Below are 23,473 nucleotides of genomic sequence, written 5' to 3'. Positions count from 1 at the left end.
TCAGCGCGTATCTCCGCCTCTCCCTGCCCCTCTCAGTCTTCCTTCACTGAGAGGGGCGGGGGAGAGGCGGAGATCCACCGCTGATAGACGTGCATGGAGGCGGAGCTACAGCCATTAGCTCTGCCTCCAGGAAGAGCAAAATCTACGACCAAGTTGGTTGTAGATTTTGCAAGGGGCGGATTTGGGGGGTAAAGACCCCTCGTTCAGCCGCGGGATAGCAGCGTTCTTAGCTGGGGCAAACATGCCCATGTAGAATATAAGCTAAAAAGCTGTTTTTAAAGTCGCTTCAGAGACTCTTTAAAGGGATACTTTACCAATAATAAAAATGGCCAGTTACTTACCTGGGGCTTCTTCCAGCCCCCTGAAGTCTTCCTTGTCCCTCGCCATCATCCTGCACTGCGTGGTTCCCTCTTTGTAAGCCGGGCATCTTGGCAAGTCGCCGGCCAGTGTGATTTTGCGACACTGGCTTTGCACCTCCTCGATCGTGCTCCCATTGCAGGGATTGTTCTGTGCATGCGCAGTGGCAGTTTAAGCTTACTGTGCAATTGCACAACACTCCTGTCCACGGAAGCGCATTTGTGAAAACATGGGGCTCCGCATCCAGCGATCAGAGGGTGACACCAAGGGAACCGAGCAGTACCAGATGGTGGCGAGGAACCAGGAAGACTTAAAGAGACTCTGTAACATGAAAAAGATCCCCTGGGGGGTACTCACCTCGGGTGGGGGAAGCCTCCGGATCCTAATGAGGCTTCCCACGCCGTCCTCTGTCCCACGGGGGTCTCGCTGCAGCCCTCTGAACAGCCGGCGACAGGCCCGACTGTAATTTCAATATTTACCTTTGCTGGCTCCAGCGGGGGCGCTGTGGCTGCTTTCCTCTCCGAACTGCACGGAAATCCCCGATCTCAGTCGGGTCCGCTCTACTGCGCAGGCGCCGGAAACTTGCGCCTGCGCAGTAGAGAAGACCCGACGGTGATCGGGTATTTCCGTGTAGTTCGGAGCCGACAGCCGCCTGCGTAGGAGCCAGGAAGGTAAATATTACGTCACCGCTGCACGGAGGGCTGCAGCGAGACCCCCGTGGGACAGAGGACGGCGTGGGAAGCCTCATTAGGATCCAGAGGCTTCCCCCACCCGAGGTGAGTACCCCCCAGGGGATTTTTTGAGGTTACAGATCCTCTTTAAGGGGGCTGAAAGAAACCCCTGGTAAGTACCTGGCCAATATTTTTTTTTTTTTTTTCATCCTCCCTGGCATTCAATTTCCCAGGATTTCTGTGTAAGTAAATCAATTAATTTTCAGGAAAACAAAAGTTCGCTTTCTTAAAACAGAAAGAATTTGCGATAATTCAGGTTGGAGTGAGCTTGAGATGTGTCCCAGGGCATCACTGCTGAATATATGCAAATTAACCATTGTTACCCTTAGATGCTAAACACGCCTCCAGAACCGCTGGAATGCAATGATGTGTCAGTTTGTTAATTTGTACAGAGCCATAATAATCCAACATGCATACAGACTGTTTCGGATTGTTTGATCCTCACCAGTGCATGGCATGGACTAATTTGGCTCTATGGAGTAGGACTTGTAACACAGAGAGGTACAGACTAACCAGCAAGCTCATGGTGACCCAGAACTCATTGGAGTGTGTGAGGGGCTACAATGGTCCTAAAAGCCCCCTTACTAAAATACTAAGGAAACTTGCCAAAATGTGTCAAGCGAGTGTCTAGTATACAGTGCAGGAGGGTACTGACGTGTATGCATGTTAATACTATTCACAGAATGTTTTGTACTGAAGTGTATAACCGTCAATACCGCTAGGGAGGTTAAAGTTTCCTTTAAAGTAGAGCTATACATCAAACCATTTACAAATTCATAGATAATCAAGTGTGACACATGCAGCATATGACAGGATCTTTTTATGTGAAACATGAAAGGTAAAAATCTTTACTGTTTAGCAGCCACCAGAGCTGGGTGTGGCTAGGGAAATGGGGGCATGGCCTGGGGAGTATCAGAGGTGATCTCAGGTCAGAAGTGATAGGTCAGCTGGGTTTATTAGGGTGGGATGGGGAATGGGGGGTGTTGTTGTTCAGTAAATATAGGCTGAAGTGAGCCAGGACTTCCTTTCTACATAAAAGAGTTACAGATTACCCAGCAAGCTCCTGGTGAACCGGAAGTCTTAGCAGTGCGTAAGGAGCCACATAGTAGGTGAGTGAGTTCTTTCTCTAACATTGAACAGGCAGCTGGGCAAATGGAAAGCTTTCCCTAGGCAAGTTGTTAGCATTTCTTTCAGGAAATTGAGAACGTTTTTAATCAGCACAATACCATTTATTGGCTAACAACTTTTCAAAATAGATTGTATCGGCTGTAGTATAACCTAGATTACCTTCCATGCTCCTATTAGTCTTCCTAACACCCCCCCCCCCCCCCTCCCTTCCACCAAACACACCCCACCCCTTGTTCTTCCTTTACTTTGCTGTAATGCTGGGAATACACAGTTCATTTCTCTTATCTTTTCCCATTCACTTCTATCAGAAATCGAGTGGCAAAAGGATCGGAAGGGAGATCGGACATGTCGGAAATTATCTATCGAACCATCTAATCACCTCAAAAACGAACCTTGTATTCCAAGCATTTGACTCCCATCCAATTGCAGAAAGTTTCTGTATTGATGGGACTGGAAAGAGGCATCAGCCTGCAGACTATTGACATGTAAACCCCTTCACTCCATGCATATTATTCAGGCTTCCTGCTGAGCTGGTGCCAGGCTTTCTGCAGGGAACAATGAACTCTGTCTGATCAGAGGAAAGAGCAATACACATTTGGCAGCTATTTGCAAGGCTCTTCAAAGCAAGGTGATTTCCTGTTATCTTTTAGCAAGAGAGCTCATGAGAATGGGAAATCTAATTTTCACCTTCACTCTGTAGCCATTTGTATGTGTAAGGGCAATTTTCCACTAGGAGCCACAGCAGTTTCCAATTTGGCCTGGCTCCCATTGTGCTGCGCAGACGCAGTCCGAATGACTTAAGGTAGCCATACACTGGTCGATTTGCCATCAGATTCGACCAACAGATAGATCCTTCTCTGATCGAATCTGATGGCTGCCTTTACTACAAACAGATTGTGAATCGATTTCAGCATGAAACCGTTCACAATCTGTGGTGGTGGCGCTGCCGCCGCTCCCCCCGCATACATTACCTGCTCCGCCGGCGCGACTCCCCAGGTCTCCGTTGTCTTCTTCTCCGCTCTGGTCTGGTCTCCGGGTCCGGCATACTTCACTTCTTCCTGTCTGGGGGAAGTTTAAACAGTAGAGCGCCCTCTACTGGTTTTTTTTTTTTCGTTAAACAAAGGTTCATTTATTGAAAATAACAGAATACAAGATGAAGAAATACAATGTATACAGTATAATACAGCAAAGGTATAGTAAAAAGAAATAAGTACAAATGTACAGATAACCAACGTCAAAATTAGCTGTATTGTATCAAACGACCATATATATTTATGTATTTACGATGCTCTACTAAGTATTAAGCAGATAAGTCGAGACATTTAAAATAGAATAATTTATCTATACCTATGTAGGTACTGGGTGCTTCTCTACCTCTATACAATGGTAGTGGGGAGGTGGGAGGAGGGGGATTTTTTGAGTAATGGCCCGTACTCACGGGCTGCAGAAGTGGCCTGTCGCCAGCACACGTGAGCGTGCTAGCGACAGGCCGGCGACAGCTTCTCTCCAGGTCCCTCCGCGTACACACGCGGAAGAGGGACCAGCGGCGAGACGGAAGCTGTCGCCGACGTTCCTCCTCCCCCCGCCGGAAGCTCCATTTACCACAATGGAGGTTGCTGTCGCTAGTCCGCGTACTCACGCGGACTAGCGACAGTTGCGGGGGAGGTGCGGCGGCGACTGTCGCCATGCGATTGAAACTTTCAATCGCATGGCGACATGAGCGACGGGCGACAGTTCGGGGTGCGCGCGCGCGCGACGGCCCATACTCACGGGCGACCTGTCGCCGCAACACGCGCGCGCCGCGTGTTGAGGCGACAAAAGTCCCTCGTGAGTATGGGCCATCAGTGTTACTACCTTATATGACTTTTGTTTCCATCAACAAAGAGGATCATGGGAGTTGAGTTGGTAATGTGAAACGTATTCATATAGGAGGATTTTGCAACCATTTGTCCCATACCTTACTGAATTTGCCAGGGCAGTTACTATGTTTATAAACAAGTTGTTTATACGGTAGAGAGTTTTTTTATCTTAGTTTTCCAGTCCGCAAGGGATGGGCTTGTGTTTGACATCCATCGGTATGCTACACATTGTTTAGCTGTAAACAAAGTTTCGATCAAAAAGGTTTTAACAAATGTATCCGTGTCTTCTGATATAATATTTAGGATACACATTTTGATGTCTAGGGTAGCTGGGGATTCCATTTGGTCATGTAGAAAGTCTACTACCTGTTTCCAAAAGTCCTCTAAGGGGGGACATTCCCATAGCATATGCAAGAAGGAAGGGTCTCGATGGTTGCATTTGGGGCAGTTGGGAGACGTTGCCGGGGAAAATTTTGCTATACGGGAAGGTGTCAAGTAGCTCTGATGAATTACATATAATTGTGTTATTTTTTCCCTAAAACAGGGTGAGACAATTTTGGCTGTTAATAAACATTCCTCCCATTCCTCTTCATCAATGTCCACACCTAAAGATGTCCATTTTGCTTGGGCTTTATCTACTATAGGTTGGGACTGTTGATTAGCAATTAAGTGGTAGAGAGAGCCGATTTGATGTTGCATGGGGCCATCTTTAATACTTTCCATAATAAGGGACGTGCCAGTTAGGGGTAGACCGTTTGGGAATTGGGCTTTAATGGCATGAGACAATTGCAAGTACATATAGTAGAAGGTGTTAGGCAAGGAGTGGTGTTCTTTTAAGTAGTGAAACGGGGGTATTTGAGAGCCTTTCAGAATTTGACCCAGGTATACAATTCCTTTGTCCATCCATAGTCTGATATTTTGGAGTTTGTTTAATTCTGGTAGTCGAGGATTTTCACATAGGGGTGTATAAAATTCCCATGTTTTAGAAGGGATGAGTTTACCTACCCTATTCCATACCCTGGTCGCCTGGACCAAAATAGTGTTTTGCGGATTATGTTGCGTTAGAGTATTTTTGAGCAGAGCAAAGGGAAGATTACACAGTTTATTGGTGGCCTCAAAGCCCAATAATTGAGGGGCATAGGGGGAGTTCTCTATGAACCAGTTTGCAATGTGTTCGAGCTGAGAAGCTATGTAGTACCAAAGTGGGACAGGCAATGCCATTCCTCCTTGGTCAGAGGGACATTGAAGGATATTATGCTTGAGCTTGGCTCTAGATTTACTCCATGTAATGGATAGTATAAATGAATTGAGTTTTTTGAAAAAGGATATAGGGATGTATACCGGGGAATAATGAAGTATGTATAGTATTTTAGACATGAGAACCATTTTAATGAGATTTATTCTACCTGCAACTGATAGCGGTAACTTGGTCCAGGCCACCAGTTTATTCTGGGCGAGTGATAGTAGTGGGGTTACGTTATCCGAAAAGTATTTGGCGGGATCTGCCTGTACAATAACACCCAGATATTTGAATGAAGTGACGATCTGTAAAGGGCATGGAAGGTGACTCGTGGTTACTAGAGGGTTATCAATACCCATTATGGCTGATTTGTTCCAGTTTATTGACATTCCTGAGTATTGACCCATTTCGGTGATTGTGTCATAGGCAGCTTTGAGTGAGGAGTGGGGGTCTGCTAAATATAAAATTGTATCGTCTGCATATTGACTGATTTTCTCTTCGATGTCATAAATACATAGGCCTTTGATTGTGGGATTAGTTCTAATTCTACAAGCTAATGGTTCGGCCGATAGAGCATAAAGCAGAGGGGATAGGGGACACCCTTGCCGGGTTCCTCTATGTAGGGCGAAAGGTTTGGAGATTACTGAATTGGTACAGACTTGTGCCATGGGTTCGGAGTATATTAGCCTCACCCACTTCATGAAATTATCACCAAAGCCAAATCTGGCCAATGTTACAAAAAGGAAATGCCACTCTACTGCGTCAAATGCTTTAGCAGCATCTAGGGTGACTACGCAACGGTCTCCAGTGTTGGTGTGTTTTGCCTGTAAATTTGTAAATAAACGTTGAATGTTTAACGCAGTTTTTTTACCCGGCATAAAACCTGTTTGATCGTTTTTTACTAAGGAAAGGATTACTTTATTTAGTCTAGTTGCCAAAATCTTGGCTAGGACTTTAACATCCATAGGAAGTAAAGAGATCGGCCTATATGAGTCACAATATGTGTGATCTTTATCTGGTTTGGGAAGAACAATTATAAGGGCGGTGCGCATAGAAGCTGGAAGGATATCTTTCTCAAAAGCTTCATTTAAAGTGGTTAGTAGTTCAGGGGATATGATATCTGTGAATCTTTTAAATGTTTCTATGGGTAGGCCGTCAAGTCCTGGGGCTTTTGAATTTGGGATTGAGTGGATGGCAGTTTCCACATACTCTAAGGTTAACGGGCTATCTAGATAGTCACGTTGTTCTGGTGATAATCTGGGTAAGTCTACTTCTGCAAGGTAAATCTCAGCATCTGATTGTGTGAACTGGGTTTTGGAAGTGTATAATTCTTGAAAGTATTCTGCAAATCTTTGATTTATAGAAAGGATTCCCCTCAATAAATCCAAGTTTTTGTCACGAATTTCAGTTATTGCACTAGATGTCGTTCTACCCTTTGCCATTCTAGCTAGGATAGTACCCGCTCTCTCCCCTTGCTCGTAGAAGGATTGTTTGTAGAAAAATTGCTGAGATTTAGCTTTTTCGTGCATCAGTAGTGATAGATGATTTTGGGCTTTTTTCAGAGTACTTAGAGTCTCCTCTGACGGTCTGTCGATATACAGCCGTTCCATCGTAGCAAGTTGGGATTGTAAGCTAAGTATAGTGGAGGAAGATGTCTTCTTGAGGTGGGAAACGGTACTAATTAGAATACCTCTAAAGAAAGGTTTAAAACTGTCCCATACTAATGAGCGAGAGCTTTCTTTTTTATGTGCCAAAAAGGATTGCAGCTTGTCCACCAACCAACTGTCTGAGGGAAGCAAAGAAAGCCAGAAGGGGTTGAATTTACATATGAAATTCATCGGGGTATCTGACCAATTCAGGGAAAGGGAGATGGGGGAATGGTCCGATGCCACTCTTGGAAGGTGTTTTATGGATTCTGTCAGGGGCAACAAGGTTTGGGAGACAGATAAATAATCTATTCTTGAGAGTGTATTGTGGGTTGCTGAAAAGCAGGTGTATTGTTTTGAGGAGGGGAAAAAATGTCTCCAGACATCCCATAGTAGTATTTCAGACATCAAATTTGCAAATGCGTTTTTTTTAGAAGGTACAGTGTTTGGGGCCCGATCAAGTGCTGGATCACATACTGCGTTGAAATCACCTACCCAAATAGATGGACATGAGGGGAGAGATGATGTGAAGGATATTCCTTCCTTAAAGAGACTCTGAAGCGAGAATAAATCTCGCTTCAGAGCTAAAAGTTAGCAGGGGCATGTGTGCCCCTGCTAAACCGCCACTATCGCGCCGCTGAAAGGGGGTCCCTCCACCCCCGCAAAATCTACGACCAACTTGGTCGTAGAATTTGCCCCTCCTGGAGGCAGGGCTAACGGCTGCAGCCCTGCCTCACAGCGCGTCTATCAGACGCGCATCGCCGCCTCTCCCCCGCCCCTCTCAGTGAAGGAAGACTGAGAGGGGCGGGGGAGAGGCGGAGATACGCGTCTGATAGACGCGCATGAGGCAGGGCTGCGGCAGTTAGCCCTGCCTCAATGCGGAAGAGATTCCGCTGGCACGGAGGGGGATTTGGGGGTGAAGGGACCCCCGTTTAGCGGTGCGATTGCGGCGGTTTAGCAGGGGCACGCATGCCCCTGCTATCTATGAGGTCTGAAGCGAGATTTATTCTCGCTTCAGACTCTCTTTAAGAATTGTAGCGGAGTATGGGGGGGGGGGGGGTATGTAAAAGGATAGATGTGTTATTGGTTTATTTTCAATGGAGCCATATATGAATATATATCTCCCTGATGGATCAATGACCGATTTATGCATTGAAAAGGGCAGGGATTTATGGATTAAGACTGAAATTCCTCTTGACTGTTGTGTAAAGGTAGAATGAAATGCCTTCCCCACCCAGTTCCGTTCCAAGGCTTTCACCTTGTTCCCCGTGACGTGGGTTTCTAATAAGATTAGTATGTCAGGCTTCTGTCCCTTAATGTGATTAAAAACAATGGATCTTTTAGGGCTGGTTCACACGGGCGTCTGCTGAGCTTTTGCTTGGCATTGCATTCAAACGCCAGCGTTTAAAAGCTAGCTTTTGAAGGCTTTTGAAAAGCGTTCAAGGCTAGCAGCTCTGGTCTCTGCTATTGTTTCCTCGCGTTTACTGCCTCTGAAAGCAGCATGTTGCTTTTGAGACTAGACGCAACGCTGGGATCTACTGCCAGGCTTTCAGGAAAGCCTGCAAAAGCCGGCTCTAAATGCTCCCATTCACTTGCATGGGATGGCAGTAGATCCCAAAAAACGCTGCGTCTGAAACGCTGCGTTAAACGCCACAAAAACGCCCATCTGAACCAGCCCTAAAGCTGGTCATTTAGGCCGCGGACATTCCAGCTAATGATAGATAGTGGTTTCTTAATGTTTGCCATTACGTTGGTAAAATAACGTGAACAGGGATGGGGTCCTGTATAGTATTAATGCATCTTTGAGTTGTAGTATTAGTGGATGTAATGTAACATTGTAGACCTTTTGTATAGCAGTACATAAAATGAACCTAACCTTAAAAACCCTTGAAAAAGGAACACCCGAGACCCACCCTATCTCACTAGTAACCTTAAGTGAGATCTTATACCCAGTTTTAACCATAACTTCTAAGCACCTATAAAGCACTATTGCACAGTGCCCAAAGGGGTAGAGGAAGGGGTAGAGGCCTCCTCTGAAGCGGGTCGAGCCCGCGTGGTGCACTAAGGCTGTCGTTCGGTTATCTCTCCTCTCTCCCTCCTGGCGTCTGGTTAGCTGCACTTTGGCTTCCTCCATCTTCACGTAAGTCACCTAGCTCTATTGCTCCATTCCTCTACCCCTTTGGGCACTGTGCAATATACTCCAATTGATCACAGGCAGTTATCCCACTCATTCACTTTTCCCACTTTTCTGCTTTTCTATATTGGCATTCTATCATTATGCACTTTACGCATGCAAGCCCCCTTTGCACATACACACTTTGAATTAACATATTGTTAATCCTTACACAGAGCGTTGCTCATATACAATTTTGTGTGGTTTCTATATAATATAATATAGATGAGGTGATTCTTTTTATTTTGGAATATTGTATCAGTAACCAGTTGTTGTTATTCTTATTACATGTTATTATTCATTATTGAATGGGATTGAGAGACCCGATTGGTCATTTGTTATGACCCTTTTTAATAATTGTTTTTATTACCATTGATGGTTTTTTGGAATACAATAAAGTTTGGTACATAACCTTTACACTGTTAATCTCATGTTTCTGTATATTGTGCACAGACCCGCAATGGAGGAATCCTGTAGACCCCCTCCATGGTGCACGGATGACGATGCAGAATTCTTCAGTGAGGATGAAGGAACTCTACAATGTGCTATAATACAAGGTATTGTGGTCAGGGAGTGACACCACTATGGAAATACTTTTTTTAATAAGATATATCCAAATGCGGCCCGCCAAGCCTTTTCTGGCGGTCATCAAAGCTCCCTATAGTTGTTAATACCATGCGGGCCGTAGCTACAGTGCCGCATGCTGGGGCCACCTTGTGTCACCACTCTGCCTCCCTTTTTGTTTGCTTGTAGGTTATCAGCCATCACTGTAGCAGCCACTGATTAGCAGCCACCACTGTGCCAGCAGCAGTAGCAGCCACTGATTAGCAGCTGCCACTATGCCAGCAGCAGTAACAGCCACTGATTAGCAGCTGCCACTATGCCAGCAGCAGTAACAGCCACTGATTAGTAGCTGCCACTATGCCAGTGCAGTAGCAGCCACTGATTAGCAGCCCCCACTATGCCACCAACAGCGACAGCCAATGATTAGCAGCCGCCACTGTGCCAGCAGCAGTAACAGCCACTGATTAGCAGCCGCCACTATGCCAGCAGCATAGAAACAGTCTTATCAGTCTGCCGACAGACTGTACACACGTCCTACTGTCGGCAGAACGTCCGCCCAGTGGGAGGTGTGACGAACATTACGGAAAGTCGTACGCAATCGCCAACGATTTTCATATGGTCGTGCACAATTCCTGTCAGTCCTGTGTAAATGTACCATAGATGTCTTTTACCCTCTCTTCTTACTGAGAGCAACAGCCCCTCACCCCCACATCCTGTGTCAGGTCAGGAAAGAATTTCACACGTAGCTGGTGACATAGGTGTTACAAGCTGGGAACAAATGGTGACCATTTCCTGCTTCAGCTTTCCCTCAAGCCAGCTCAAACTGGCTGAGGCCAAAAGTTCCCTCCAAGCTCATAGACACAAACAAAGGGAACGTTAATATATTAGTAATTCAAAATAGGTTTGGCACAGCAAGACAAAAATTACATTCCCTGATACCTAGGAAACAGTTCTGTCATTCACCTGAATTATAATTTTCTAGCTATCAGGAATCAATAGAGAAACCACTTTATCCGGCCTGTGTAGAGCGAATGCAATAGAATAGGCATGTATAGCCTCGTTTACTACAGGCTCGCAAGCCGCTTATGAATATAGTCTCGGATTTGCGATGCGCCAATCTGGGGCGGAGTTACACCGATTTTTAATAATCTGTACATTTCTTGCTCTGAGTCTGGGGGCGGCAACCTGCTGATTAGGAGGTAAACCCGCCTTAAACACACCTACTTTCCAGGTAGTGACAGCCCCAAGACTCAGGTCCTATAAAAGTGGGGCGGGACCAAACCTGCCCAGTTCTCCAAATGTCATCGACCAGGAAAGTCCAGGCATGCGTTCCAAGGAGAACCGCCGCATGCTGTGTGTTCAAAGGACTCTTAACCTGAATGCCTACCTTTTTAAACTGGACTATTTTTCTTCATTCTTCAAATGGACTGCTCAGCTAACTAAGAGCTTTCTAATTTTATTCCTTTTATTTTTAAGCTCTGTGTATATGTTAATTGGTGTATATAACTGTATGTAATGCATTTTTGTTATTAAACGTTTAAAAATCGTTTAGCGGTTTTGACCTGTTGCTGAACATACACAGTCGTACCTATTCTCCTGAAATCGCTACCCTGTGTTTAATAGAAGTATACATTTATAACCTGTATGCGAGAACCCGGCCCAGATATAACGATCTGACCCAGGTTCCTGCATACTGCTAAGGGTTAATAGAGCGTTCTCGAAGTCCTGGTATAATTACAGTAGCGGGCTGTGTAACTCGCTTGGTGGCAGATCTTTGAATTGTATGTGTGTGGTGAATCCGTTGGCATCCGAACGCTCCCTTCGCGAGTCAGTTCATCAAATTGCGAACGCGGGTTACCCTTCGTGATGAACAAATGACCGTGTGAGAGGATTTCTAACGCTGATCGATTTACCCCACCCGCAGACCGGCCTAGCGGTCTGTGACAGGAGGGTCTGACAGACCATTGGTTTGCTAAAGTATAGCATGTGTCCGCACCTCCAGGCAAGGTGAGTCATCGTTTTGCACACGTGTTGTGGCTAAAATCTCCGCTAGTGAGGAAAGTCACAGGTGAGACGTTACATTTTCCCGGCCCCAGATGCAGCACTTCATACCTCCTCACCATAACCAGTATTATGTGTAATTTACAGCAGTGCATCTGCACATCACCACAATGGCTGCAGATTGCACTCTGTAATGTGTCGGCAATACAGGAACTTCCTCACACTACAACATGATGTCAGTTTTGTTATCGGTTTTCGTACCTCTTTGTATAAATAAATTGAGCTCTTGTCTCCTTTGGTTGGTTAGGTCTGCGTGATCTCTATTTTACTGATGCACTTTGTGATTTGACCATTGTGACTGAGGGCAGTCGGTTTCTGTGCCACAGGTTAGTATCATTGTGACAATACATGAAATGTAGAATATTCCCATATCTGAAAATCTGTCTTGAAGGATTTGTGAACTTATCACACACGTGAAACTATTTACTTCGTACAGCAAAAATCAATGGCAAGTCCTATTTTACTGATCTGCTGTCATAAATATGGTACATTTAATATTATCGGCTGTTATACTGGGCTTCTGCATTGGCTCCACCATCCCTACACCTAACACTAAACTCACTCATACCTATACCTAACACTACCCTCACCTTTACCTATGCCTAACACTACCCTCACCCATACCTACACCTAACACTAACCCCACCCATACCCACACTTAACACTAAGATAACCCTTACCTACACCTAACGCTAACCTCACCCATACCTACCCCTAACACTACCCTCACCCATACCTTCCCCTAACACTATCTTTACCCATACTTACCTCTAACACTACCCTTACCCATACCTACGCCTAAAGCTAACCTCACCCATACCTACCCCTAACAATACCCTCGCCTATACCTACCCCTAACACTAACGTCACCCATACTTACGCCCTCACCCATGCCACTGCCTAACACTGCCCTCACCCATGCCTATGCCCAACACTGCCCTCACCCATGCCTATGCCCAACACTGCCCTCACCCATGCCTACGCCCAACACTGCCCTCACCCATGCCTACGCCCAACACTGCCCTCACCCATGCCTACGCCCAACACTGCCCTCACCCATGCCTACGCCTAACACTGCCCTCACCCATGCCTACGCCTAACACTGCCCTCACCCATGCCTACGCCTAACACTGCCCTCACCCATGCCTACGCCTAACACTGCCCTCACCCATGCCTACGCCTAACACTGCCCTCACCCATGCCTACGCCTAACGCTGACCTCACCCATAACTACGCCTAACGCTGACCTCACCCATAACTACGCCTAACGCTGACCTCACCCATTACTACTTGGTATTATGATAGAGAACAGAGGCGCCAAAAGGATAAAAACAATATTTAAAAGTTTTAAAATTATTGCTTAGGAGGCAGTGGTGGACTCACCTCCCACAAGCAGACACAACAACTGTGTATTCACAAAAGGGAAATTTATTGGTATACTCCAAATAGGATCGCAACGCGTTTCGCAGGTCAAACCCGCTTCATCAGGCAATTACAGGAAGGAGCACACAACTGGGGGTAAGAGGCAACACATTTGTACAATACCTGAACAAAACTGCATATAGATAAACATAAATATTTGTGTGAGGGAATTCACTGGTGTGATTTAAATTAACAGGAAGAGGTGACTAGTTATTATGTTTTTGTGGGGGGTGGAAGGACACAACAGGAGGGGGAGGAGGGGGGGGGGGTTTGGAGGACCCAACAGGAAGGGGGGGGGGGGAAAGGAGGGCGGAATGCCAGGGTAGGGGGGAAAGGGGGGGGGGGGGAACGGAGAGTGGTAATAAGGATTGGACATGGGAAAATGGGAGGGGGGGGTTTGTTTTAAGGGGAGGAGGAAAATGATGGTAATTTTAAGTATTATATATAAAAAAAATATATATATATATATATAAATATCAAATTGTAACATTAATATTCATAAACATAAAAAAACGTTGATCTCAAGCATGTGGCGAGATAATTGTCTAACATACAGTAAACAGTATCATAATTCACATATAAACACGCACCCATACATATGTGCATTAGGAGCGGTAAGACTATATGAGATATTGCAAAAGGAGTTAAGGGATGGAGATCATACATTGGGTGTTTAAGAGAGACAAACAGAGCAATTTGTGAAAAACACTTAATAAAACAATCACCAAAAAGGATTCACTTACCAGCAGTATGTCCAGATAGCACCTGGCGCCTCAGTGGCCAAGTGATACTGAACTGCTGTTTATATAGCAGTGAACAACTCCCCTTAGCTAATTGGAATGTGGGGCGGGCGCTTAATTTCCCGCCATGCGCGATTACGTCATTACGCATGCGTACATGCGTATCTTGACGCGTAATGGCGATCATTTATTCATGCGTACATGCGTATTTTGATGCGTAATGGCGTATAGGGATTGCGTATTTTTGATGCGCGTATGCGTATATTTTTTTTGAATGCAAAATGCCTGTGATGAGAAGGGGCGCATCTTCTCTTTTTCACCCATTACTACGCCTAACGCTGACCTCACCCATAACTACGCCTAACGCTGACCTCACCCATAACTACGCCTAACGCTGACCTCACCCATAACTACGCCTAACGCTGACCTCACCCATAACTACGCCTAACGCTGACCTCACCCATAACTACGCCTAACGCTGACCTCACCCATAACTACGCCTAACGCTGACCTCACCCATAACTACGCCTAACGCTGACCTCACCCATAACTACGCCTAACACTAAGTTAACCCATAACTACGCTAAATGCTAACCTCACCCATATCTATGCCTATCGCTAACCTCACCCATATCTATGCCTATCGCTAACCTCACCCATATCTATGCCTATCGCTAACCTCACCCATACCTACGCCTTACACTAATGTCTCCCATACCTATGTCTAACATGTACAACCCCCCCGCCTACATCTAGCACTTACCTGTATAACCATATAAGCACCGTAGCTGATAATCCTTCATGATAGCTAATAACAGTAGTCTGCAGTTGGCATCCATCCTGACTTGTATCCATGGCATGGCAGGTGTAGCACATGCCCTGGCTGCCAATACATCCTAATTGTGCTCCAGAGATGTGCTGATATCTATTCTGTGTCTCTGCAGGGTTGTCCTGGCATCACTTAGCCCCTATTTCCGAGCCATGTTCACCAGCTGTATGGTAGAGTCTCAGCAAGGAGAAGTTTCTCTCCTAGATGTCTCCTCTTCCACCATAGAGACCATCCTGCACTTCATATACACGGGTGAGGCTGCCGTCACTTTGGACAATGTTGAGGATCTGTTCACTGTATCCAGCCGCCTGCAGATTACAGCCATGCAGGAGCAATGCAGCAGGTGAGTCACTGATGTGTAACACAGAGAGGAGATACATTCACACAGGAAGGGAGGAATCTGTACAACTATCCTTCTTCTCAACCAGCTGGGAATTGCTGTAAATATAGAAACTAAACGGTTTCCATATTCCTAAGTCCTCTGAAGTCGCTATCAGAAAAGGTTAAAGTGTACCTGAGGTTAAAAATGATACACACCAGCAGGATCTAGAAGGCCTCCAGACACTGTGTGGTCCCTAATTGTGCTTGGCTTCCACTCCGTGCTGCTGCTGTAGGCACCATTATTGAGGGTTAAAATACCTGCAAAACATATGTCAGGCGTTTTTATACGATACGGTCATATAAACTATAACCGGATGTATAAAATCAAAAGCTAAGGCTTCCTACAAAAGAATGGAAGGAGTCTTACTATATTAAACGCCCAACCTTAAGTTCTTATAGCGAGTTTCTCAAGTTACTGGTACAAAGAGTGAAAAGTCAGGACAACTATTTACTTTTAAAATAATTAATTTATTAAATATACAAAAGTTGTCGGAATAATTAGGAATCAAACAATAACTACCAGATATTAATAACCACAAAGTACTTCTTGGTATAAGCTGACTATACACTTCAGAGCAAAGTTGACCACAGATGTTAACCAATAAAATCAAACAATCACAATAGGCTGTGTAACCACAAGATGGCAGACATTTTATCTTACTTGCAAGACTTGATTGTAATGCACAATCTAACAAGGGAAAAATATGGAAGCAGATCTAGCTGGTCTAAAAACCTCAATATATAAAAACAAGTTTACATTTTACTGGGCTGTAAACTCTCTTATTTTATCAAAAGAATCTGATTTTAAAACTAAGGAAAAGATATGAAATTATGACGTGATCTGTAAATGAAACTTTTATATCAACCAATCTCTCCCTATCAAGTTATAAGCTTGGGGAAAAAATGCATTAATAAAAAATGTAGAGAAAAATGAACTTAAATCGAACACGGATATTCCTAGTTGCAGTTCCAGGAAGGTCACATGTTCAGGGTATTCTACACAAGGTATAGAATCAACGACGCTAGCGGCAATACATTACCTGTTCCACTGGTGCGTGTCTCTGCTGTCCCTTCTCCGCAGTGGGCTCCGGCTGGCTTCACTTACTTCCTGTCCCGACAGGAAGTTTAACCACTTCAGGACCAGGCCATTTTGTGCAGATCTGTGCTGTGTGGGCTCTCCAGCTCTCTTTGTTATAACATCTCTACAGTGAGACTATAATCCAGTCAGAAGTCTTGAAAAGTGTATCTTCTTGTCCACTTATGCCTCTATTCATAAAGCATTCCCGCATGTGGTAATGCTCAAACCAGCTGACTTTACCGACCATTTAGCAAAGTGTCAATTCATAAAGGCTGTTTCCGCATGAAAAGCTACAATTCCTGAGAAGTGCAGGAAATTACCGCCTTATGCGGTGATTATCTCAACACATGTCACTACATGTCAATTCATAAAGATTAGAGCAAGCGGAATTGGGACGGAGAATACAGGCTGTTTAGAAAAGGCGATAAGCCAGCGGATAACAGCCAAGCTAATGGGGACAGACCTCCCAGGCAGCAGCAGTGAGAACAGAACAAAAAAGGCTTTCCGGAATACCCAGGCTGTGTTTTTTTTAACCTCTTGGGTACCTGTTTTCAGATAAATTTCACATCAGAAAGCCTGCATGTGTAACATTTCTTGAAGTTCTTCTAAGCTGCAGCAATTAAATAGATTGTTTAGAAAGACTATTAGACAGATTCAGAGAAGATTCAGGGCAAGGAGAGGCAATTTAAAAAAATGCACATCTAAAGGGAAGTTGGGGCTGCCTCCTTTATAGTAACTCTGTCTCTGCACAGAGAAAATGTATCAACTCAGCCAACACTGCTAGTTTAGTGCGGGAATTCCCGACCTTTTATCACAAGTGTAAACATTTTTATGAATTAGCACACAAAAGTCTAAAATACCGATGCGGTATTTTCCCTCCAAGATTTTTTTTTTACCGCAAAAAAATTATCAATAGAGCCCTTATTCTCCCATATTTCCATTTCATGTTGGATTTGATTTAATTTCAGGTTTCTGATTAAGACACTGAACGATGATAACTGCTTATGGACTTACAGACTGGCCTTTACCCATAATCACAGTAAAATTCTGGAAATGGCAATGAAATACATCAGCTTGCATATAATTAGCCTGGCTAAAAATGAAGATTTTCTTCATCTCGAACTCGGAGAAATAATAAAGATTCTTTCCTCAGACCAGCTGATGGTATCTTCAGAACTTTCTGTTTATCACATGGCTCTTAGCTGGTGGAAAGCCAACAGTTCTGGAGACAGTCCACTTCCTGTAGAAATCCGTAGACTCGTCCGGTTACAGTTAATGCTGCCACATGAACGAGAAGAAGTAGAACAAGGTGGAAGTTGGGAAGAATGTGATCTCCAGGAATTAACACCTTTCAAACTGCGGCAAGGAATGTTTGAAAACTGGATTATTTGCCTGGACCTTCAGGAGAGGTATGAGTGGATAAATGTTCATGAGGTCTTCTTAATGGATGCATATGATCCTGCTACTGATACGTGGAATACGCTGAAGCCTTTGAGGTCAGTGTCTCATCCTAATTGTGTGGCTTTAGGAAACTATTTGTATGTGACAGGAGGCAGACTGCTGGACGGTTCCATTTCTAAAGCATTCCATGTATATGACTCTGTGATAAATGACTGGACAGAGCTTCCAAGCATGATGAGCCCCAGGATCATGCATGGATTCTTATCTTTTAAGAAGAAGCTTTATGTGGTTGGAGGATGGGATGGAGATGGAATTTTGGACTCAGTGGAATGCTTTGATTTATCCAAACATTGTTGGTCTGAGTTATCTAAACTACCTTATCCATTATATTCTTTTGCATCTGCACAGCTAAAAGGCAAATTGTACATCATAGGAGGCACAACTACACCAGAACATCGTTCTAAAGGATTGCTGATTTATGGCATTGCATCAGATATATGGAGAGTCATTCCAAATAAAATTAATGGCTGTGCTGGAGCAGTAACAATGGATAACAAAGTGTTTGTGATCGGTGGCTATAATTATTCATTTGGAAAACGGACTTCATACACAAGCAGATGTTTTGTCTTGGATGAAAACGGACAGGTTTGTGAGGACCTGAAATTCCTGCCACTTCCTGATAAGATAGCATTTGTTGGAATTGCTCGATGGGGTCAAAGAATCTATGTCTTTGGTGGTGAAAATATGGAACGGTTTCATACCGAAATCTATTATTGGACACTGGGTGACTCAGAATGGACATGCGTCTTTCAAGAACTACCTCACTCTCCTGATAGTGAAATTATGTGTGGTTGTGCTACTTTGCAGGTGCCTCTGAGAAATCTGTCCCATCTTATTCCCGGCAGGTCCGCTTTTGATTGTCATCTGTTGAGCATTGTTGGCTAGTGTGTATACTTGTAGCATCCATGCCGGGATCATCCAGATATATAGAAGATATGCACACTTCTCTGGTCACCTCTTCTTCTCACTTCCACTTACAAGACTTCTCTTGATCCTCTCCCCTCCTCTGGAACACATCTGCCACTCACCCTTACTTACTCTTTTTAGGCGCAATCTGAAAACCCACCTCTTCCGGCAAGTATACTCTCCATCCTAGGACACTTTGGCCACTGACCATCATTTCTACCATCTCATACACAGCTTCCCTTCACCTTCTGCTCTATCCCTTAAAGGGATTCTGTAGGCTTATTTAAAAACAAAAAACTGACACTTACCTACACTTACCTGGGGCTTCTACTGGCCCCCTGCAGATAACCTGTCCCTTGCTGTCACTGAAAAGTCTTCCGTTCCCCCGCTGCCAGTCACTGTCCAATTATTCGTCTAACTAGATGAATGCAACTGCGCCTGCGTGAACCATGAGCGTCCTCGGGAGCTTCCTGCGCAGTATGAAGTTTTCTCCTACTGCACCTGTGCAGGTAGATCCCGGAGATGGGAGCGAGGCCGGGCGCTGCTGTGCAGGTGCAGTTGCATTCGTCTAGTTAGACGAATAATTGGTTGGTGACAAGCAGCGGGGGAACGTAAGACTCTTCAGTGACAGCGAGGAACAGGTTATCTGCAGGGAGCCGGTAGAAGCCCCCGGTAAGTATCAGTTTTTTTGTTTTTAAATAAGCCCACAAAACCCCCTTTAAACCTTTAGACTGGAAGGCCTTTTGGCCAGGTGCTTTCTTCCCCTTTTGTCTCTCAGTGCTGTGTAATGTGTGTGCATATCTCCCTTCCCTGTGTAAAAATATGTAGTTGAGTTTTTTTTCACCGCTTATTAACTGTTGTATTGTTTATTTTGTATTGTTATACTCTGTATGCTGTTGTACAGCGACACAGCAGAGTGCAATAATAATAATATTCATTACCGCACTAAATGACAATGCAGGCGTTAGAGTGAACACCCTCAAGCCAATTATGTTAAAAGACCCTGATGAAGCATGGACTGCAGTGTTCTCCCCAGACATTATTTCCAGCTGGGTAGCATGAAAAAGTAGCCGGGTGGGGCGAGATGAGAGAATGCAGGGCCGGTGTTGCTGTGCGCAACTCTGATCACAGCATAGGAGGAGGTGAGCTGATAACAGCCGGGTGCACACCAAAACTAGCCGGGTGGAGCACCCGGCTAAAAGAGCCTGGGGAGAACACTGGACTGGTTGGGTGAACCACATAGGTGGGTGGGGCCTGTGGCGGTGACTTCACACGCTATAAGTGGGCACATATAGAGCTTGATTCTCTATGATAGCAGTGCATTGTATTGTGGATTGGCCTCGCAATGACCGCAGTGAGCGGCTTCAGATGGAGCGGTGTATAATCCTATGGGACTTGTGAGATGCAGTTGAATTGTATTATAGACAAAATATTATTGCAGCTGCAATTGCTGTCCCAGCCAAAGTCCCAAGTGGTTTGTCCCTTACCAATCGTAATCATCTGCCAGGTTATTAACCACTTGAAGACCCTGGGCTTAACCCCCCTAGTGACCAGGATATATTTTGCAAAAAAAGGCCACTGCAGCTTTTAAGGCCTCACTGCAGGGTTGTACAACTCAGCACACAAGTGATTCCCCCTCCCGCCCCCCTCTTCTGCCCACCAACAGAGATTTCTGTTGGTGGGCTGTGATTGCTCCCCCAATGTTTATTTTTTTTACACAAATATTCATTTGTTTAATAAAACAATAAAAGTTCCCTTTTTTAATTATTTTATTATCCCTCCCTCCCCCCGCCAGCCAATCATAACGATTGGCTGTCATAGGCTTCAGCCTATAACAGCGGATCGCAGAGCGTCCGGTTCGACAGTCGGAGTCGAGGGGTCGACAGCAATTTTGGGTACATAGGGTTGGAGTCGGTAATTTTATAAACTGAGGAGTCGGAATGATTTTTGTACAAAATCCCCAGCCCTGGTAAGTATTAGACTAAGGAGTCGGAGCCATTTTGGGTACCCGGAGTTGGAGTCGGTGGTTTCATAAGCTGAGGAGTCGGAGTCGGAAGATTTTTGTACCGACTCCACAGCCCTGGCGGATTGCTTCCTTGCCGCCCAGGGGGACAGCCGTGTCGCACAGCTGTCCCCAGTACAGCGCTGCCATAGATCGCAGCGCTGTACAGAGTAACTAGACAGCGATCGCCACTGGGAGACTGACGATGGAGCAGAGCTCCGTCATCCAAGCGGAGAGCATTAGCGCGCATGATCTCCTGCAAATCCCCGCTCCAGGATTTTACGCCGATCGGCTTTAGGCAGTCCTAGGGCTGCAGCCGTGATCACGCCCATTGGCGTGAAGTGGTCGTATAAGAATTAAGGAGGACCCTCTTACCATCGTATTTTTCTGGACAATAACTGTGTTTTTGCTACTTGTCACATTACTAACACTATAGAGGTTGTCTCTGAATCTTATGTGGCATGCTATGGTGTCTATGTATTATTTCATTCACCAATGAAAGCAGTTGCTTTTTTCTATACAACGCGTATCATCCGGGAATATGTCAATTCCAACTGATTCATTACACAAGTTTTCCATATATATACTGTGCATATTTATATAAGTGATGCCACTGATGCCTTGCTTTTAGGTACATGTTGGTTTTATGAGTTCTGTCACTATGTTGGTTTATGTGTCTTTCTTGTGTAGCTTTTTTTTTTTTATACCAATAAAGTTGTTATTTTGGGCACAAAGCACGTTCTACCATTTTTTTTTTGTTTCTTTTTGTTTTTATGTACATTACAGATGAGGCTAGTATCTATATCTTGTGTTTTTTGCCACCACCAATTAGGTTTTCTATGGGTGGTACAATTTGCTAAGAATTAATTTATTCATAATGCATTTTAAAGAGAATAATAACAAAAAAATTCATTATTTCCATCATAGTTTTAAAATAAAACATGCTACTGTGGATACAACGCACACATTTTATTTGCACATTTGTCCCGGTTATTACAATTGTTAAATTATGCCCTTCGTACAATGTATGGTGACAATTATTTTATTTGGAAATAAATTATTTGCAAAAAATTAGTGATACAGGGAGAGTATCAGAATTAGATATACTATGGGAGAGTGGGAGAGGTAAGGGGTTCATTTAATGGGGGATTTTTAATGAATGTAATGTGTTAAGGCCCATACACACGTCGGATTTTTGCGAACAACCCGTCGTTTGAACGTTCCGTCGTTCGCACGTCAAATCCGGCGTGTGTACAGACTATCGTTCGGGTGATAAGACTGGATTTCAGCGATCCGCCAGGCGGATCGCTGAAAACCAGTCTTATCACCCGAACGATAGTCTGTACACACGCCGGATTTGACGTGCGAACGACGGAACGTTCAAACGACAGGTCATTCACAGAAATCCGACGTGTGTATTATATCATAAGGTGTTGCGAATACTGTATCACCAGGGAAGCATGCATAGATATAGCTTTGGTCAGTCTAAACAAATATGAGATAACATGACTAGATGAATTCTGCGCGGAATGTCAAGTTAAAGCTCTTAAATGTTCTTTAGAGGAAATGGACTTGACTCAGTTCTTTTGGACATGGCCTCAATGATAGATTTTATGGACACAAACCATGAAATATATAATTGTTATCGGAGGTGAAAACCATTCATACATCCAACATACTAGCCCTTATATTCCATCTGCCTACTTTACTGGCCTCAGCCTCTGCTCTGCATCCAACACATCTTACTAAGCTGGACCTTCGTCCCATCATCCTCTTAGCCATAGAGTAACCTCACTGATGCACTGGATCAGAGCCTCCCCTCCAATCCCAAACCAAATGTAACAAACTACCTGAAAATGTTACCGTTGTAGACACGATTTTACCTGAATTCCATTGTGAAGAACAAACAGGTTTTCTTTTTGTTTAACCTAGAAAGCTATTGTTATAAACTTTCTGTCACCACCTTATTTTTTTTTTTCTTTTATCTGGATCCCTTAGTAATAATCCTCTTCTCCCCCCGCGCCCCCCTCTTCCCCCCCCCCCCCCTCGAAAAACAAAAAAACAAAAACTAAATTACTGGGCCAGGGTTGCATAATTATCACCACCGCCTCTTTGCAATTGTTTTTCCACAAATCTACCACACGACTTCCCTCGGATACTTTGTACATCGCAGACCCAGGTGTTCCATTATTAATAGTACACTGGTATGTAATAACCCCCCCCCCCCCCCCCTTAAATATGCCACTAAGCTATGCTGACCCCTCTCCTCTCTATCATCCCTTGGGACAGTTTTTCTACTTGCATGAAAATGTGATGCAAATTTAAAATCAGCTTCCAATTAGAGACACTGTAAGGAATCAAGTGCCCCTATGGGTTACTTTGGGTGGGAGATAGCCTCTGGATCCTAATGAGACTTCCCCCGTCCTCTTCATCCTTGGGGATCCAGTGCTGTCGTCCCCCACAAATCTGCCAACAAGCGCAGGCACACTTAACTGTTTCAGCATGCAGCAATATTTACCAATCCATGCTTCCCGCCCAGGTGCAATAGAGCTGACCCTATCAGCATCGCCATTTCAGCTGAAGCCCAAGGGTAAGCTTGTAATGTGCCAGCACTGGAGTGCCAAGGTAAATACCCCCAGGGACATTTTTTTTTCCTTACAAGATTACTTTAAATGAGAAAAAGCTGTGGCAACTGAAGTTCACTGGTGGCACAAGGAGACCAAATCAGTGCAGAATGTGAGTAAGAGCAAAGTGGCTGTGGGGAATCGCGAGAGGAAACACGGGGGGGAATAAGAGCAAATTGGCAGCAGAGCATAAGAGCAAAGTAGAGGAGAGGGGGCAAACAAAAGCAAAGTGGCAGAGAGGGGGGGGGGGGGGGGTTGTTGCAGAGTCAGA

At 44.7% G+C, this 23,473-nt stretch overlaps 1 protein-coding gene across 1 annotated transcript in view; it reads left to right on the top strand.

Moving 5' to 3' along the window:
• Positions 1–23,473, top strand: part of LOC137562770 (kelch repeat and BTB domain-containing protein 8-like) — a 41,087-nt gene that overhangs the window by 2,531 nt on the left and 15,083 nt on the right. Inside the window, exons 2-4 of the mRNA XM_068274441.1 lie at positions 9,588–9,691; positions 12,007–12,085; positions 14,866–15,093. Of these exons, the coding sequence (XP_068130542.1) occupies positions 9,595–9,691; positions 12,007–12,085; positions 14,866–15,093 (404 nt within the window). The 5' untranslated portion in view covers positions 9,588–9,594. The remainder of the gene's footprint in view (positions 1–9,587; positions 9,692–12,006; positions 12,086–14,865; positions 15,094–23,473) is intronic.

Source organism: Hyperolius riggenbachi, chromosome 3, assembly GCF_040937935.1.
Source record: "Hyperolius riggenbachi isolate aHypRig1 chromosome 3, aHypRig1.pri, whole genome shotgun sequence".
Lineage (NCBI taxonomy): Eukaryota > Metazoa > Chordata > Amphibia > Anura > Hyperoliidae > Hyperolius > Hyperolius riggenbachi.
This window is presented reverse-complemented; position numbering and strand designations above follow the sequence as displayed.